General features: G+C 36.5%; 1 protein-coding gene across 1 annotated transcript in view; it reads right to left on the reverse strand.

Moving 5' to 3' along the window:
* LOC123663523 (two pore channel protein 1-like) overlaps positions 1 to 19,549 on the reverse strand; it is a 31,399-nt gene that overhangs the window by 3,829 nt on the left and 8,021 nt on the right. The window contains exons 2-13 of the mRNA XM_045598201.1: positions 14,760 to 14,896; positions 14,135 to 14,299; positions 13,639 to 13,764; positions 13,191 to 13,371; positions 12,761 to 12,893; positions 10,952 to 11,051; positions 4,835 to 5,015; positions 4,318 to 4,530; positions 3,738 to 3,857; positions 3,204 to 3,372; positions 2,298 to 2,468; positions 39 to 234 (exon numbers count right to left, since the gene is read on the reverse strand). Of these exons, the coding sequence (XP_045454157.1) occupies positions 39 to 234; positions 2,298 to 2,468; positions 3,204 to 3,372; positions 3,738 to 3,857; positions 4,318 to 4,530; positions 4,835 to 5,015; positions 10,952 to 11,051; positions 12,761 to 12,893; positions 13,191 to 13,371; positions 13,639 to 13,764; positions 14,135 to 14,299; positions 14,760 to 14,896 (1,892 nt within the window). The remainder of the gene's footprint in view (positions 1 to 38; positions 235 to 2,297; positions 2,469 to 3,203; positions 3,373 to 3,737; positions 3,858 to 4,317; positions 4,531 to 4,834; positions 5,016 to 10,951; positions 11,052 to 12,760; positions 12,894 to 13,190; positions 13,372 to 13,638; positions 13,765 to 14,134; positions 14,300 to 14,759; positions 14,897 to 19,549) is intronic.

Below are 19,549 nucleotides of genomic sequence, written 5' to 3' on the forward strand. Positions count from 1 at the left end.
AATAGCTAGGTGAAAAGGAACCACGCAAAGAACCGTACCATAAAGTATATCCTGCTGAACTGTCCCGCAACAGTCGCGTACGCGTTCATGAGAATGAACCAGTTGTTGACGACGGTCAGCTCGAACAGCGAGACGCCGCTCGTGAGGATGTTCTCGAAGTTGTTCAGGTAGTAGTAGCCGAGAGGCGTGGAACTGTTCTCCGAATACTTGTAGAAGTCTTCAACTGTTGTGTTTCTGAGGGACAAAGCACGATTTTAGAGGATTATTGGAATTATTTTAATTGGGCACAAATTATGGTAGAGCAATCCGTAGAAGATGTATTTTTCGATTGTGTTTTTGCGGATTTCAGACTATTACTAGGACTATTTTATTTGGGGACAAATTTTAGTAGAGTAGTCCATAGTTGTCCCTATGTATATCCCTATTAGTCCATAGTAGTCCCTATGGAAAAAATCTCATAAAACATGGACAAATGCAGACCAAATTCTCATACCGAGTTATAAGAGCATAAGAGATCTCGTAGACTCTCATAACTCGATATGAGAATTTGGTCTGCACTTATCCATGTTTTATAAGATTTTTTGCATAGGGGTAATGTTTGTGTATCACGATTGCTTCATATCTCAATTTAATTTTATAGCTACGATTTATTTTATTCTATTTTATTATTACCATACAGTATGAACTATTGGACAAAAATGAATTTAAATATAAGGTATGTACGAATTTTTCTATTCATATTATTATTAATATTGATCTTATTTCTTGGCAAATACTAATATGTTATAGATTTAAAAACAGGGATTGATATTTGACCTTCTGTTATACAAATAAAATAAGGTTTATCAAGGCAACTGCCTCATAATTTTCCTAAGAAGTAATCTATATAAATAATAATTGTGTTTGCTCGCAAACGAAAAAAAACCGACTTCAATTACATCGACGAGTAATACAACGTAGAACGACGAAAAAATTGTCAAGTAACAACGCATTATCAAAGATTACTCAAAAAGTAGTTATCAGACCTCGATGAAATTTAAATGTGACCACATGATAAACATCGGCTTTCGATTAAATTAAAAATCATCAAAATCGGTATACCTAGTAAAAAGTTATTGCAGATTTTCAAGAGTTTCCCTCGATTTCTCTAGGATCCCATCATCAGATCCTGGTTTTCTTATCATGGTACTAAACTTAGGATATCTCCTTTCCAACAAAAAAAGAATTATCAAAATCGGTACATACAGTAGAAAGTTATGCGGTATAATAGAACGTAGGTCGACGAAAAAAGCGTCAAGTAAAAACGCATTATTAGATATAGCTCGAAAAGTAGTTGTTAGATATCAAATAAATTTAAATGGGACCAATTGGCACCCACCACCTTTCGATTAAAAGAAAATTTGTTGAAATCGCTCCACCCAGTCAAAAGTTCTGATGTAACATACATAAAAAAAAAAAAAAAAAAAAAATACAGTCGAATTGAGAACCTCCTCCTTTTTTTGGAAGTCGGTTAAAAATGAATGTAGCTAAGCGCATAACTCAAGAATGGCTCGACCAATTCGGCTAATTTATTTTTTGTATATTCCTTAAGACCCACGGAAAGTTTTAATATACTACAAAAAAATTGAAAAAAAATTACTATTAACTTTTGACAAAACTAAGTCTATCCGGGCAGCTAGTTTATGATAAAAATTATAAAACTTTACACTGCAAGTATCACGACATGAAGTTACTAAGAGATTATAATTAAATGTTCTTTTCAAAATCCCAGTCTATGTCATTGACAAGCCCGTTGGCGCAGTTTGCAATAATCCAGCTGCTGCTGCTTTCTGTGTTTATTAGCTATATCAGTCGGCTGTTACCTATAACACAAGCATTAAGTTACTTACCGTAGGAACAGACGACCGTGTGGAATGTTTAAGATATTTAGGATCTGTTTCTCCCCAATATATAAAATACAACTTTGAGATTCATATTTGCGAATAAAAATATCTCATAAATATGGAGGAATTCGATGGTAAAAATATAGAATATGACAAACTTTTATCTGCTGGTTACCGTTAACTATCAAATAGCGTTATCCACAACCACTCATGCAACCGCTTATAGTGTGACTTAGGATCTATTTTATCCGTCCCTGAAAAAAGCTAAAAGCTTTTATCATTTGCATATTAATGCAAATGATAAAAAGTACATAAAAAATGTTAACATTTTAATCTTTCATGGCCATGACAAAGGTATGTTAAGTATACTTTCCAGTATTATTTTTTATTCTAATTTAAGTGAGAGCTACTCACACGCAGCAGTTCTTCAGGTCGTAGCCGGCAAAGAGTTCCATGCCAACAATGGCAAAGAAGTAGTACATGACAAGCATAACGCAGCCCGCAGACGACATCAGCGGGGACAGCAACACCAGTGTGCCGAACACGTCCCGATAGCGCTTCTTCAACTTATACAGCCGCATCAGTCTGCAGGAAATGAGGCAACATTGAAGATGTATTCGTCGATTCAGCCTGTAATATCCCACTGCTGGGCTTAGGCCTCTTTCTCGATGTAGAAGGATCAGAGCTTTATGCACCACGCTACTCCAATGCGAGTTGGCTGATATATTCCTGTACGCTCGCTATGAGGAGCGATCGCTATCAGGTATACATGATAACAACCGGGACCGACGGCTTAACTTGCTCTCCGAGGCACGGTGGGGAGACCCACCACACACAACGACACAACGACTGCACAAACACCCAGACCACGGCAAACATCTGTATGGCCAATACAACAACAACAATATTAGGTGTATATCAATATTAGGTGTATATAAATAAATAAAAAAAAAAAAAAAAACAGGTGTATCTGATAACGACCCCGCAACCCGCTGGTGTTTAGGCGCGTACATGGTACACGCACCATTATACCAGAGCGGTCGTTCTAACTATATATACATATATACTTTATTGTACAAAAAGAAATATAAAGAAAATAACATGAATAGTTGATGGCAAAGACTCATTCCTAAAAGAGATCTCTTTTAGTCAATGCTCAAGAGAGAATGTCAAACAGCCATATGTTGTCATCTGATTGTTGCTGTCTGTTGAGAATTTACCATCGTTTGTTTCACTTGCCTACCTTTTCTTTAAAAACGTTTTAAATAAAAAAGGCTTGTTTCTTCATATATTCAAAACACTTAGGTATATAGCCCTAACCTGAGCGGCCTGAACATGACCACGATGAAGAGTTTGGGCGCAATGGTAAGCATTACTGCGCCCAACAACGCCAACAGCGTCACGCTCAAGTCGAAAACATTCCAACCACTTTCCAGATACACCGATAGTCCGGACGCCATGATACGCAATGCAGCTTCTAGCAGGAATACTAGAATAAAAAACACGAGATATTTAGTACCTAAGGTCATTAATACTAATAATTCACTATTATAAGCATTATTAACAAAAGTATTAATGGTAATAATCGTAAGGCACAGCGGAACTTATCTTAATTTAATTATACTTAAAATTTTGGAGCTGTCGGAGTGGGAAAGTACCTCGACATAATTTTGTTCGGAATCTTCTTCAGAATTCTGCAAATAGGTACATGCAAGCTTACCTACCTAGAATATTTTAGTTCCTCGATCACAAGATATTATTGGATAATGATATGCCCCAATTAATGGATATTTAAGGGCTACCATATTTTAATCAAAATCTTGATACTGACAAAAAAATGGAAAGGACACTCACATATAAGAAACAGCCAAGTATCCCACGAGGCGCAAAGGAACCTAGCGCTGTCCTGCAGATCGCCGGCTGCTTCAAAGACACGGAGGATCATCGCTACACCATTGCCGATGATTATAGCGTCTGGAATAACATATTAAAATACTTTTATAATTTTTTTTTAATATTTATCATTGAGGTAAGCCAGCAGGAAATATCCTGCTCAAAACTTGGAGCAGCCCATTTTGGAACGTACTTCAACCTTACAGACAATCACAGCTAAATATTTATTTATTTATTTATTTATTACTTCTTGCATACATATAATAAAACACTTTTACGTAGTAAAAAAAGAAGAAGAAAAAACAACAGAACAGAAATAAAACACACAGAACTGAAATAAATAATACTGCGTTCAAGTAGCGTTATGTTTCTGTGTAAGGTAGCCAGAGTTCTTGGGGAGGTTCGGGGATAGGATAGGCGACGCGCTTGCAATGCTTCTAGATTTCGAAAAATATGCCGAATAGTACTTCAAACTCGTTTTGGTCTCTTTAGACTCCGACGTTCTGGCCCTGCTCAAGTACAGATCAGGGTCGGTACTCACACACAACGTGCTCGAAGTAGGGCCAACGCACAGCGGAAGCAGCGGCGCGGCCCAGGGGCTCCAGGGGCCCCGCCGCGTACCACGGCGCGCGCGCCGTCTGCGGCGCCCAGCGCAGCGCGAACACATCGTACACGTTCGCGAACTCTGCGCGGGACAGCCCGCCCGAGCCCGAGCGGCTCAGCTGCTTGAACATCAGGTACACGTCCAGCCCGCCTGAGGGTCACACCCTGACGTTATAGTCGACTTCGCTGGACCAATATAGTTTTACTTAAGACTTACATTGCGGCTCATTTTCACTCTCACTCTGCTCGAACTTGTCCAATTTCATATGCGGCTCTTAAGCCAGCCGTGAACGCGAAATTACGAATATTTCAGATATCAGCATAAGATGATAAAATTTCAACAAAAAAATTATGGGTAGGAATTTGGGCTCCCACTAAATTTTCAAGTGTGATTGTGTAATATCACAGACAGGCACGTGAGACGAAATAGTGTGTAGATAGAGGCGGTGCGTTACTGTAGTGCGGCGCGTAGTGTCGCAGCAGGCCGGCGAAGTGCCGCAGCCGCACGGAGCCCGGCGCGCGGCGCGACACTAGCAGGCGGAAAGCTCGCCGCGCGGCGCCACGTCGGTGCAGTAACAGCGCTCGGCACTTCTCACGCTCAATTCGCGTGAATGTCTCGTACACAACCGCCAGCATCTGCCAAGGCACCGGATTTGATGATTACACGCAAGGATTTACACCATTTATAATGAGTTTCTATGACGTGCCTGAGATTTTTCGTATTAAAAATTTTTGGCTAAAATCCCACAAGAGTTAAATTGTTTGCGGTGACTCACGCAGCGTAATCATTGTAAACCCCAGTCAGTTGTAAATTCCAGTCAGTTATGAAACCCGGTCAGTCGTAAGCGGTAAACTCCAGTCAGTTTTAAACCCCAGTCATTTGTAAGCCCCAGTCAGTTATAAAACCTGATCAGTCGTAAACTTTAGTCAGTTGTAAACGCCAGTCAGGTGTAAGCCACAGTGAGTTGTAAGCCAATTGTAAAACCTAGTCAATTTAAATTTTAAAATTTTCTCTAGTTCCTTAAGTCTTAACTTATCGAAAGTCGATAAATCGGACAAACACAAAGTTCACCCGTAGTTGCATTGAGTGATTCTCGAACGAAGACCGAAGTTTATAAAAAAATCCAAACCTTTTTTAATTTTTACTTTATCAAGATAGACAAGCTACTCTGCTTGAGTTATTCTGCATGAAACTTTTCAGTGAACACGTAAACATGTCTTTTAATTACAATTAATAATTTTTTACCGACTTCAAATAAGGAGGATTTTTTCAATTCGACTGAATTTTTTTATGTATTCGAAAGCCGGTGCTTGTCATATGGTATCATTTGAATTTGATCGAGATCTGATGACTACTTTTTGAGTAATCTTTGATAACGCGTTATCGCTTGACTATTTTTTCATCTACCTACGTTGTATAACTTGTCTATGTAATTGAAGTCGTTTTTTTTTCGTTTGCGAGCAAACATAGTTATTTTTTATTTTATTCATAGACATGAGATTGATAAATGAGTTTTCTTATTCATTTTATATTATATACTTTATTGCACTCAAAAAATACATGTAAAAACAACATAGGAATAATATTTATGGCAAAGGTGGACTTATCTCTGAAAGAGATTTCTTCCAGTCAACCCATGGTCATGAGTAAGTGTTTAATATAGCGAGGCAAACAGTGCAAGAAGATTTACTAAGAACAAGAAAAAAAAAAAAAAAAACGTAAAAAAAAAGAAAAGATAATAAATTTTATAAATCTATACATATATAATCAAATATATATATATACATATACGTACACACATACACATACATATACACATACATACATACATACATACATATAAACATATACACACACATATATATATATATATATATATATATATATATATATATATATAATATACTACATACTAACAAATACATGTATAGATACATACCAAAATACAAAAATACACACTCACATACATAAACATATACAAACTCACTACAATACATACGTAAATACATACATATTCTATAGATGATTACACATTTGCTAGTGAAAGCAAGTGTTTCTTTAATTTATATTTAAAGGAAACAAGGGAAGGACTAGTTCTGATGTCACTTGGGAGATTGTTCCATAGTACGGAGGCGCGTACCGTAAATGAATTTAACTTAAATTTTGTGTTACATTTCGGTATATCTAACATAGCCTCTCTGCCAGGGCGCCTGGAACGAGTAGGAGAGGGCAGGAGGTGAAATCGGGATTGAAGATACAACGGAGCATTAGGATCATGAAGGATATTGAAGAGGGTGGACAGGATGTGCATATCACGCCGAAGACGAATGGGGAGCCATTTTAACTGAGCACGAAAGTGAGAGATGCGATCAAATTTTCGCAGGCCAAAAATGAATCTTATGGCAAGATTTTGGAGACGCTCTAACTTTCTAAGTAGCTCCTCAGTCACATCCAGATAGCATACATCAGCATAATCAAGGATAGGTAGTAGAAGGGTTTGTGCAAGCATAATTTTGGTGTGAAATGGAAGAAAATATTGGAGACGCTTGAGAGAGTGGAATGTGAAGTGTATTCTTCTGCTGACTTCGCTGACATGAGCTGCCCAAGATAAATTGCAGTCCATAATGAGCCCTAAATTCCTAACTTTATCACAGTAAGGAATCGGAACCCCAGAGTATGAGATTTTAGGAACCAATCCCCAGTCAAGCCCGCTTCTCAATCGACTACTTCCAATAATAATAGCTTGTGATTTAGCAGGATTGACCAACAACCCAAAAGATTTAGCCCAGACCTGAACTGCAGCTAGGTCGCTATTTAAAGTTTCAACAGCCTCATGCAGCTCAGTCAACTTGAAGTGTCTGTATATTTGTAAGTCATCTGCATACAAATGGAAGGGAGAAGTGATAACACGAGAAACATTATTGATGAATACAGAAAATAGCAAAGGAGATAAGACGCCACCTTGTGGAACACCAGCAGTAAGTTCCATCCAATCTGATGTGGTGCCGTTGAAAGTAACGCACTGCTGACGTCCAGAAAGATAGGAGTGAAACCAGTCAAGGACAGCGGTTGAAATGTTAACCGCGCGCAGGGTACTAAGAAGAATGTCGTAATCAACTGAGTTAAAAGCGCTGCTAAAATCAAGCAAGATCATGGCAGTGAGCTTGGTTTGATCCATTGCACACCGCACATCCTCCGTCACATTCAGCAGCGCTCCAACTGTGCTGTGAGAAGGACGGAAACCGGATTGATAAGGACATAAAAGGTTGTAAGAAGAGAGATGAGTGTAAATTTGACTATGAACAACGGATTCTAGAACTTTGGACAGTAAGGGAAGAATGGATATAGGCCGAAATTGAGAAGGGATTGTAGGATTAGAGGTTTTAGGTAAGGGTATGACAAGGGCTTTCTTCCATAGTGATGGAAAGACATTGCATGTAAGTGAGAAATTAATTATGTGAGTTATTACAGGTGCAATGTCCTCCAGCACCGGAAGAATCATGTCGAGGCTGAGGTTGTCACTACCAATTGCTTTAGTTGATATAGACCGGACATGCTTCTTAATATCCTCCTGCGAGACTGTTTCAAATGAAAAGCTGGGTAGGTCTGGTGAGACATGAGTAGATAAAAATGAAAGCGTTGCAGCCTTAGTATTGAAATCCACAGCTACAGGTGGAGTAATGAAATGTGTGTTTAAATAATTTAGATCTACGGAACTTTGACAGGTTACCGTGGATTTGCCCACCCCTAACGACCTAAGGAATCTCCAAACTTGGGATTGGCAGAGACCCTGAATTGATGAGTGAATGTAATGGCGCTTAGCGTCCCTACACATTCTGTTGCAGATGTTACGTAGCTTTTTATATCTGTTCAAGTGTTCTTGAGTTGGGTTTAGTTTGTTTTTCGTTTTAGCTGCGTCGCGTTTTGCCATCGTTCTTTTGATTAGGGGTGTTAGCCAGGGAGCAGGGGCATGTTTGATTCGCACAGGTTTTACAGGCGCGTGTATATCACAAATTTTAATCAATTCAGCAGTAAATGAGACGACCATATCATCGACGTTGTCTGCCGCGAGAACACTTGACCAGTCTGTGTTCCTAATATCCTCTCTCAAGCGTTCCACGTCCATATGCTTAAAGTCACGCTGAAAGAGAACTTTAGCCCTAACTCTAGGTGGTCGAACTTTGTAGGCAAGAAAAATAAGGTCATGATGCGAAAATGGAGCTGTCATTTGCCCATGAGATACAGCAAGGTTAGGGTTAGAGACAAATATTAGGTCAATAAGTGAAGGTCTACAGTTGGGAAAGTAGTGCGTTGGTGCGGAGAAAGGAAGGGTATGCAGGTTGAATGATGATAAGATGGAATCTAAAGTATGAGCCCTCGAATCATGTTTAAGTAGGCATGTGTTAAGATCACCCATGCAAACCACGTGGTCGAAAGTGGGTACAAGTCTCTCTAAAACATCTTCGAGCTCGTCAAAATAATTTATTTTGTCATTTGGGCAGTATAGGACACCAAGCAATATTTTTTTGTGACGGACTACCAGTTGCAAGAACAGATATTCAAGAGGACTCTGAGGGCTAGAGTGGCAAACAACACTGGCGGGAATGTGGCTGCGTAGGTAAATGCCAACACCTCCACCACCCCGATCAGCGCGATCATTCCGATACAACTGGAAGCCGGGTAGAGAGCAGAAAGTGGATGGGATTGAGGGCTTAAGCCAGGTTTCAGATACGAGGATACCGTCGATTTTGCCAGTGCTAAAGGATGTGAGAAGGTCTGAGTAATGAGACATAATGCTCTGCGCGTTGATATGCACAAAGTAGAGGGAGTTAAGGTTATCAGGAAATGCTTTTGATAATTTCTCTTCTAGTAAGTCCGAAACAGAACTAGAAGAATCAAAACTGTTTTCGGCGCTTGCGTAATCGTCTGAGGAGCAGGTAATGTAATCATCATCATCACAAAACATAATATATATTAAACATAAACACTAAATTAAATATGTATAAATATACTATATACAAATAAAAAAACTAATGCACAAAATAAAAAAATAAAAAAAAAGTATTGTAAATTAAATAATAATAATAAAAAAAGTGTCAAAAAAAAATTAAAAACAAAAAATATAAATAAAATAATAATAACAACTAAAAAGCACTTTTTCTCATGCATAAGCTGACTAACCACTTAAATATAAAATATGTCCAATTTTCACACTAAACGAAAAACTTAAAAAGAAATAAATAAATGAACAAAAATAACTTAAGTTTAAGTAGTAACAAAACGCAATTTGAAAGACGTTAACTAATCTGTAGTGACAACTGACAGATGACACACGACACGACAGTAAACAATATAAAGTTTGCCAAATGTATACAGTGAATCTAAATATTAATGAAACATAATAAAACAACAAAGAAAGATAATCAGAAAAAACAAAAGTTATGATTACCCAGCATTCAAATTAATAAAGGTTGAACTGTTAGTAATGAACTGAATGAAATACACAAACAAGGTAATCACTAATTGTCAGAAGACTGCTCATTTTTTTGATGTTGCGATTTTATTTGTTGCAGCTCCGACATCGTAGTAACTTTCTTTCGGGACTTGTCTGGGAATAAAATCACAATAGCTCCATCAGCCGTCCAGCATTTTTTCATGCCAAAATAATTGCGAGCTGCCACAAATATGTCTTGACGGGTCTTAGTTAAAAACTCGGTAATTGTGACCTTAGTACCTTTTAAACTGGTTTTAGCTTTCCACGCTTTAGAGCGAAGCTGCATGTTTGAAAAACGAACAAGTATGGGCCGTGCAGAGTCCTTTTTAGTGCCAAGTCTGTGGCAAGAACTAAGATGTTCTACTTTTATGTCAGGTATCTTCATTTGGTTAGATAACACTGCGAGGACTCTTTTCTGCACATCTTCATCCTTGTCTTCTTTTATACCATGAAAGAGAAGAAGTTTCTTGCGGGATTGTGTCTCAATTCGATCCATGCCTTGAGCCAACAGTTCAATTTGGGACTTAAGCAAGGACAGAGTTTTCCATACCAGGGTTTTGAAGGTATAGTAGTCTGCCGCCAGTGATTTAACAGTTGGGGTTGCTGTAGTGGATAGTGAAAGATTCTTTTCAAAATCTTCCATCCTGCAGGTAACCATTGAAGACAGTTCCTCCATATTCTTCCGAAGATGTTCGATTGAGGAGTTCATTGTGGCACTTTGTTTTCAAATTAGTGTGAAAGAGTGTGGAGAGAGTCAACTTATACTGTAGTAACTTAACTTTTGCACATATATCTATATAGTAAAATATAATTAAAAATAAATAGGAGCACCAAAAAATACGTCTTTATACTTTCGTGTCTACCCGCCGAAAAAAAAAAAAAAAAAAAAATTTTAAAACTTTTTTTAATAAAATTGTTAAAATCTATTTAATTTTTTATTATAATATATTACTTATTTTAAATTACGGTATTTTGTCATCATAATGGTGTCATACCGATTTTAAAACCGTCACTAATAGATCATTGAAAAACGATTGTATTAGCAGTATTGTAATGTAAAAAATTATTTGAACTTACCAAATTCATGAGAACATAAAGAACGGTAATTATGTACAGAATGAAGAACACGGCGTACCACTTCGACTTGGCGTACGACGGCATCATTACATCGGGGAAACTATAATTTATAAAAAAAAGCTTCTAAGAATACAATTTAGTTTTACAATTACTTTATATAAAAAATGAAATAAACACCTAAGCTACATTACCTCTACTGCTATAGATTAATCGATTTGCACAATTTTGTTGTATAAAATTAGTTAATAATCGGATTGTGTGCGCACTTGTAAATTCGCAGCTTTGATTTGTCAGTCTCGCGCAAGACATCGTAGGAGTAATGGGTGTTTATAGCTTTTATTGCGTGCTGTGTGGCTACGGCACCAAAGAATATAGCAACCCCCTCTCTTCCCGTGGGTGTCGTAAGAGGCGATTAAGGGATAACACAGTTCCGCTACCACCTTGGAACTTAAAAAGCCGACCGGTGGCGGGATAACCATCCAACTGCTGGCTTTGAAACACACAGGCCAAAGACGGGCAGCAGCGTCTTCGGTGCGACAAAGCCAGCCCTACGATCACCAACCCGTCTGCCCAGCGTGGTGACGATGGGCAACACACATGAGTTCACGCATTTTTGGCGCAAACTTGTGGAGGCCTATGTCCAGTAGTGGACTGCAATGGGCTGGAATGATGATGATGATGATGATGATAGTTTTTATTGTTTCAGTGCAGTAAATAAATAAAACTTTATATTTGTCAACACTAGCGCTGTCATACGCAATTAGAAAGGAATTTATAAACAAAAGATGCAACGATCGCGCCACCTAGCACATCGTTCGATAGTCATCTACCCTCATTTATTATATTACTCGAGTTATTCTGACGTGTACGAAACGACCGGTGCAACCGCCGCTAAGGCAGTCTTGGCTCTGGCTTGGCACGATACACTTGTTGTATCCTGCTAGTAGCCTAACCTAGACTCGTTCAATAATTAATTTGTGTAAACGAATTAATTGTTATCTATTACGATTAATTTGGCTAGGCGAGGCGTATAACTCGAGCAGTGAAGGTGAGCGTTGATGCGCATCTCAAAGGGGATCTCCTTAAAACTACACCTGGGTCGCAAGTCCTAGGCACTGCTCTGAGTTACTCCCTCCGCCATACGATAGACTCGATCGGAACTCCGAAAAGTGTGCACGCATACACGTGTTCGGTGTACGTTATAATTTTGTTATAATCTTTTTAAGTACTACCTACATAATATTGTAAAAAGTGCGAGTATAACCTACGCCTGCGCCCTGCAAGTATAGAAAAGGAGCTTCCAATTAGTCGAAAGACTACATATTTTTAAGCTATAACATAATATAAAATTCTCATGTCGCGGTGTTTGTAATTAAACTCCTCCGAAACTTCTTGACCGATTCTCATGAAATTTTGTGTGCATATTGGGTAGGTCTGAGAATCGAACAACATCTATTTTTCATCTCCCTAAATGTTAAGGGTAGTCCACCCCTAATTTTTTTTAAATTTTTAGATAAATTTTTTATTTTTTATTTTATTATGATTTGGAGTTGAAAAATACATACAAACCTAAATTTTGACCCTTCTACCACCAACCCCTATTTTTATATAGCGGTTAGCGGCAAGACAAAATTTGCCAAGTCAGCTAGTATTCTGTATAATTTTAAATTTCGAAAATAGAAATGACATTATGAAAAGTTCACTGTTACACATATAAAAATAATGTTTTGTTGTACGAAGATGTGTTCAATCATTTATACTCGTACTCTAATGGAGATACACAAATATTTTTTATAGAATCATACTTACTTAGCTGTCGTAAGTAGAACGAACATGCTGACAAAAGAATCGCTAATCGTTTGGAAATGTCCGTTGTCGATGTGTTCAGAGAACAGGTAGTAACCTAGAAGCGAGTACGTTGCCACGAAAAACATCAAAAGACCTGAAACGACAAAACAATTTTTTGACGTCAAAAATTATTTTAAAATATACCTATATAACCCAAAAGCCCGTGTGCGCCAGACCTTCGTCATTTTATAAAAGCTGAAAGTTTCTCAGCGCATGCTCCCAACACAGGTTGAAGCAATGGCCAAATATGAAGTTCAACTTATGGTTAATTTGGCAGATATCAGGTATCAAAGGCGTAGTATCACAGTGGATAAATGTGGTCCTACATGGAGATAGAGACTTATGTCAAGCAATGGGATGTCACAGGGTAAATCAATCAGTCGATACATACCTAACATATCAATAATGGGGGGTAAAGACTGAAGAATCTGCCGTATAAACCGCCTCACTCCCCCACAGTGCCGTGTGTCAACTAGAAAAATGGGGCGGAGAGCTCTTGTGACTCGAAAGTGTGACGATTGTCTGCAAAGAACCACGACTGCTTCTAAGACCATTATTAGCAGTGTTATACCCTGGAAAATAACAATAAATTTTATTTTAACAAGTTTAGGAGTTACTTTTGATGGTCAATTTGTCTTGTTATTGGGGTCGAACTTTCATGTTATTGGCCGAAACATGATATTGGGAAGTCTATAATATTCCTTAATAAATACGCTTTGAAATAAGTCATTTTTTACCGCCATTATCGTAATGAAAAAAAAATTGTCCATAACATATTATTTTTTTTTGGATGGAATTGGGATGTTAATGTATTAAATTTTGCTATAAAGTATTGTTACCTTCAGCATCGTCCTTTTGTGCTTAAATATCGTCCCCCATCCTATCCACTTTAATTTTAAGTGTAGCTCTACACCGATCACAGTCAACGCTAATAACTCTATTGTACCATGTGCCCACACTGGAAGCTGGAATACAGAAGAAACATTATTTTAAAATAGTAATGGTATTAAGTAAATTCTTCTGTACCTAGTGCATTAAGAAATGAAACTAAACATTTTAAAATGTCTGAATTTGTTTTTAAGACGAAAGCATTGTACGTATTGTACGCATTGTACGCATATTCTTTAAAACCCGCAATCTTGGCAGAAGGAACCTAATCATAGAAGTATTAGAAAGTTAATATTAGGCTTAGATTGCTGTTGTCTAGAATTCTTTCTTTTAATATTCTCTTTTCTAAAAGTAATCTGTAAAGAGTAAAGTGTTGAATATATTTTTATGAAAAAAGAACACAGAAACATTTCAAAGTAGTCTTATAATAAAAATCAAGTTTCTCACCTCAAATGTCGGTACCGCTGGATCCTCAGTAAACGCCAGAAGAATAAGAACCAGCGACGCCAATAAATCAAGTCCATGATACCAGGGGTTGTGTACTCGAAGGTAGGCTGGTAACTCTTCTGGACTAGACGGGTGTGAGTCGAACTTTTCATTATTTAAGCCTTCCTGAAAACAAACATATTCTTATAACTATAGAATTATAAGCTAATTTTAGTCTGGAAAAGGTTAAATTATGTGGAAGGAAGAAAATATCTTACAAATGTTTGATAAAAAGATAATTCGATGAATTTTAATTGCAATTACGGCTATAGGAATGTTTATCGTTTCGTTCACTGTCGTCTAGAATCTGAAATCAACTTTCGTAAATCGATACTCTGTCTTTACAAAGGGATTTCCCGAATATATGCCTTTTTTTGGTATCGTAGGGGAACCCATTTACGGGTGATATCCAGGACGCACGGGTAGGCAGTCCTAAATCATATGTCGGCTTCAGAACCTGGGGGTGCTGGTTCGTTTGGTCGGTAGACCAAACCCCTGCGGGAGCCTTCAGCCGCTTTCATTGGAGGGTCCCGGATCTGCAGGCAACAGGATCTCCCCAGACCCGAATATATGCCTAAGTTATTACCTCTAAGTAAATGGCTGCTTCGTGATAATTCATCTCCCAATGCTCGTCCTCCGACATCTGCAAGCCGGTGTGGAGGGAGGACCGACTGCCCATGTCCAGGGTGCCATCTCCAGTTCCATCTGTTCCGGTCCGATTATCTGGAGACATGAAAATTCATATTTTAGGTTTTTAGGTGAAATAGTAGTTGTAAAGATGATTTTTATCATATTTATCCGAATTTTAAAGGGTATAAGATTCTGAAAAAAAAGTTTAAAGTGGTATATTATTCATATCGTTTCTCTTTATAGTTCTATCGTTTCTCTTTATAGTACTAAACTAGCTAGTCTACTACTACTACTACTACTTTAGTAACTATTTACACTTTACTTCAGCCTATCGCAGTCCACTGCTGGACATAGGCATCCACAAGTTCGCACCAAAAATGGCGTGAACTCATGTATGTTGCCCATAGTCAACACGATTATCAACATCGCTGTGTGTATTACACATGAATTACACTAGCATCGGTGTGCTATCCGTTCTAACGGATCTTGGCTGAGTATTGTACATTCCGGACGAATAATATGTATATTAAAGTTATATCTTTTTTGGCGCGTTAAAAAATGATGAGAGTAAATTTTTACGATACGCGCGCACACCGTCACAAAAAAATCCGACACCCTAAAGGTAGCTAGTGAACGAAGAAGAAGTTAGCAACGTGAAGTTAACTAGCCAATAAAGTATAACTTCTTATGTGTGTACATAAGTACACACACGTTTTTTTTTTACAATTACGTCTCATTGTGTTTCACTAGTTGTTGGATATATCGCTCGACTAATCGCTCAACTAAATAATCTTATTATATCTTATATATAAAATTCTCGTGTCACAATGTTAGTTACCATACTCCTCCGAAACGGCTGGACCGATTTTTATGAAATTTTGTGTGCATATCGGGTAGATCTGAGAATCGGCCAACATTTATTTTTCATACCCCTAAGTTATAAGGATGGGTTGAGGGGGTTAATAACATAATTATGATAAAACAACGTTTAATTCGTGTCTTCAACGTTTAATGTGTTCGTGATAATAAGTACATAATTTGTTTTTGGAAATACTAGACTTGTTTATCAAGTTTTATAGAAACTAATTTTCTGGAGGCTAATTTTTCGACTAGCAGAGTACTCGAATAGTCACCAAATAATTGCTTGTTTTTTGGCTCACAACTGTACTAATTACTATGGTATGACTGTTACTATGTAGAAAAAAAAATACTTTTCACGGCTTAATATTCTTTATAAGCATTATTTTTATTTTCCAGGTAGAATTTTCTGCTATAAATATATAGTAGTTACATCAGACCGTGAATCAGCACACTTGCAAATTTGTAACCGCAAAAGCACTAATCGATTATGTGTCATAAAAATGGATTTGGCTGGTAGCACTTTCCGAATTTTGCACTTCTGAAATCTATAACATTCACAAATCGATTGTTAGGACAATGGATAGCAAAATTTTCATAATAAATAGTTGTTTTAGGAACAAAAGTATAACAAGTTTTTTTTTTTATTTTTAGATATATTTTATAAATATACTGTCTGTTTTTTAGTCTCGTTATTGGCTTGACTTAAGAGTGACTAATAATCGAATGCTTTCCCCTTAAGCACATCACGATTTTTATTGTCCTTAAATGTCCACGTTAATCTTTGTAAAGGACAGAGTAAATACGTAAATAGTAAATAGAGCGTACGGAATCATATAATTAAAACGGCCGCAGAATGGCGACATAAAGGCGCCAAATCTTTTACATTAGATGACTACATCTTTTACATACTAAATGAGAACAGCGGCTTTGCACACGTTAAAATTTAATTCATACTGTTTTTGATTAACACTATATTTTTGTGATAAACTAGTTGACCCGGGAAATTTATACCACCATATTATTTTTCTTTTTACAGTATATTTTTGTTATTTTCTTTAATACAAACCCTTGCTATTTCGTCCTGACAGTAACGATCACAAAAAAAATCCAATTCGGTGACGTTCTGAAGTAATGCGTACATTTGGGCGATGAATTTTTATTACTATAGATAAATTTACCGTCTCAAAAGTCTTATTCCTCGATACATCAATTTTCTAAAAATAATTCCTTATTTAATGTCCTCCTGTGACCATGGTTGCTGTAAAGTATCCGAAACGTCGGGAATCAAAAGTTAATAAACCGCGATACAATCCGAAAAAAGTTGTTTCATTATATGAGTAAAATTCGCGTAAACATTAGAAAACAATAATTCCTTAAATCAATGGAGTTTAAGGAAATAAAAGTTAAAATTGTTTCCATCCTGTCGATTTTAATCTTAATAATGTGTTGTCAATAATTAATATGCTTTCAAAATAACTGAGATAATACGTTTTGATTAAGTATGATTAACTAATTATTAGTGTCTTGATAGGTATGGCATACCTCGCCATATAACATACATATTTAATAATCACGTTCTTTCTTTTTAATTTTTTACATACTAAAATTAAGACGAATAACATTTTCTACAATTAATATAGTAGGAGATCTGAACTTGTTATTTGTTCAATTGTTAATAATTATTTTGTATTTAGTACCAACTAGCTGTGCCCGCGACTTCGACCGCGTCGAATAGTGACTTTGGACAGCTTTTGATTTATTTTGGACATTCTAATATATTGTCTCTTGTCGCAAAGTTACAAAAAATTCACATAAACCTTACATATTTTCATACAAACTTTCATTCTCTATTTCCTATTGTTATTTTACACCCTTAAGGGTAAAACTTAAACTTTGAATGTCATATTTATTTATGTCAAATCAACAGCCTTAAAAATAAGTTTCAAGCTTCAATCTCTAAAAATGACGATACTTCCATACAACTTTTCATCTCCACCTTTCGACCCCCTACACTATCTATCCTAGACTATCTGTGTACCGAATTTCATTTAAATCATTTCAGTAGTTTTGGCGAGAAAGCACGACAGACAGATAGACAGACAAAGTTACTTTCGGATTTTTAATATTAGTAAGGATTTAGCTATATGCTATTGAGCGAATGGTGTAAAGATATCTTTGAAATCTCCTGTAACTTTTTTAAAGGATAAAAAATCAAAAGTAACGCAATACGTAGCAAAACATAAAATGGAGTCGATAAAATGTAAAATACAAATCATCTATCAAAATAATATTTTTATAAAATTATAAAGACCATTAACCTTGAAGAAGAAGAAAAAGAAAATTATAAATATAGTGACATAATCCTAACATAAAAAGTATACTCTGCGTTGCGCCACCCTTATATGGTTGACATTCCTATAGGCAGAAAGCGATTCGCTAGTATGTACATTTTGATCCTTACAGCCAAAGAATGAAACTCTCTACCAGCGTCTGTGTTTCCGGAAAACTATAACCTGGGGATCTTTAAGTCGCGAGTTAAAAGGTTACTTCTAGGTAAGCGTGCTCCATCTTAGACCGCATTTACACTTATCTTCAGGTGAAATAGTGGTCAAACGCTAGCCTATCATTGTATAAAACAACACATATACGATGTGTTGGTATGCCACACCTATATTAAATAGTAAATTGCGAACAGATTGACTGAAAAATAAAGTTGATTTTGGGTTGAGATGCTTCCCCAGTCGGGCTGCTCTAAATTTCGAGCAATATAATTCTCGCTGTGCCATACCTCAATAAAAATGAAATGTATTCCTTTCCGACTAGTGTAAAAAAAGTATGCAACTATGTCGATTCTAACTAGGACATAGACGAGGCAGTCTAGAATAATTGTACGGATTCACAACATATGTACAGATAAAGTTGATACACAAAACCATAGCGATGGAATTTATTTTATGGACCGTTTAATATATTACTACGAATGTTTTAAAAGAGTAGAAGTTGAGTTACTTTAATAAAGAAACTTATGATATTAATTTTTTCTTATTAAAAAAAACTCCACTCCAACAGTCATGAATGTTATCTACCTATATAAATAAAAATGAATGTTGCTAAGCGTATGCGCGCTTGCGGTTGGACCAATTCGGCTAATTTTTTTTTTTTGTATGTTCCTCAAGTCCCACGGAAGTTTTTTTTATACTAAAAAAAATAAAAATATAGTAATTTTTACTATTTACTTTTGATAGAACTTTTGAAGTCTGTCCGTGCAGCTAGTAAACTAATAAAACAGTAAAAAAAACTTCAAAATATTTAGACCTACTCGTATGATGCAGATAACAGGTTTCGATAAGACAATAATTTTATTGAAATTAAAAGTTAAATGATATTTCGGTAATTGGGAATTAATATTAGTTAAGAATCGTTAAACCAAATTAGGTCCATATTTTTAAATAAAGTCCAGAAAAATCGCGTGCAATCTGAAGTACTTCCTATCGAGTTCAATCACTCAGGTAATCGACACTTAGGTGTTTTGAAAGGCGGCGTTCAATGAAAGGGCTTGCCATTCGTTTAATTGAATAGCTGTTTCGAGCAATTTGCTATGGCATAGCGGTACAGGACTACAGGTAAATATATCACACGGAGCAAAATACGAAATATAAATTACAAGCAAATACTCAAAGGAAATTGAGGACGCCTTTGATAAAAATTAAAACTACGCCACTGGATTCTTGATAAATTGATAATTAATTTATGATCTAGGATCTAGGACGTTTTTGATAATTAGTGAGTAATGAATTAGACGTAAAAATCTAAAATTTTGTTGCACCACTCCACTTGATCATTTTGTACTCCGAATATGAGAATATGACTCAACAAACGTTTCCT

Source organism: Melitaea cinxia, chromosome 20, assembly GCF_905220565.1.
Source record: "Melitaea cinxia chromosome 20, ilMelCinx1.1, whole genome shotgun sequence".
NCBI classification, from domain to species: domain Eukaryota; kingdom Metazoa; phylum Arthropoda; class Insecta; order Lepidoptera; family Nymphalidae; genus Melitaea; species Melitaea cinxia.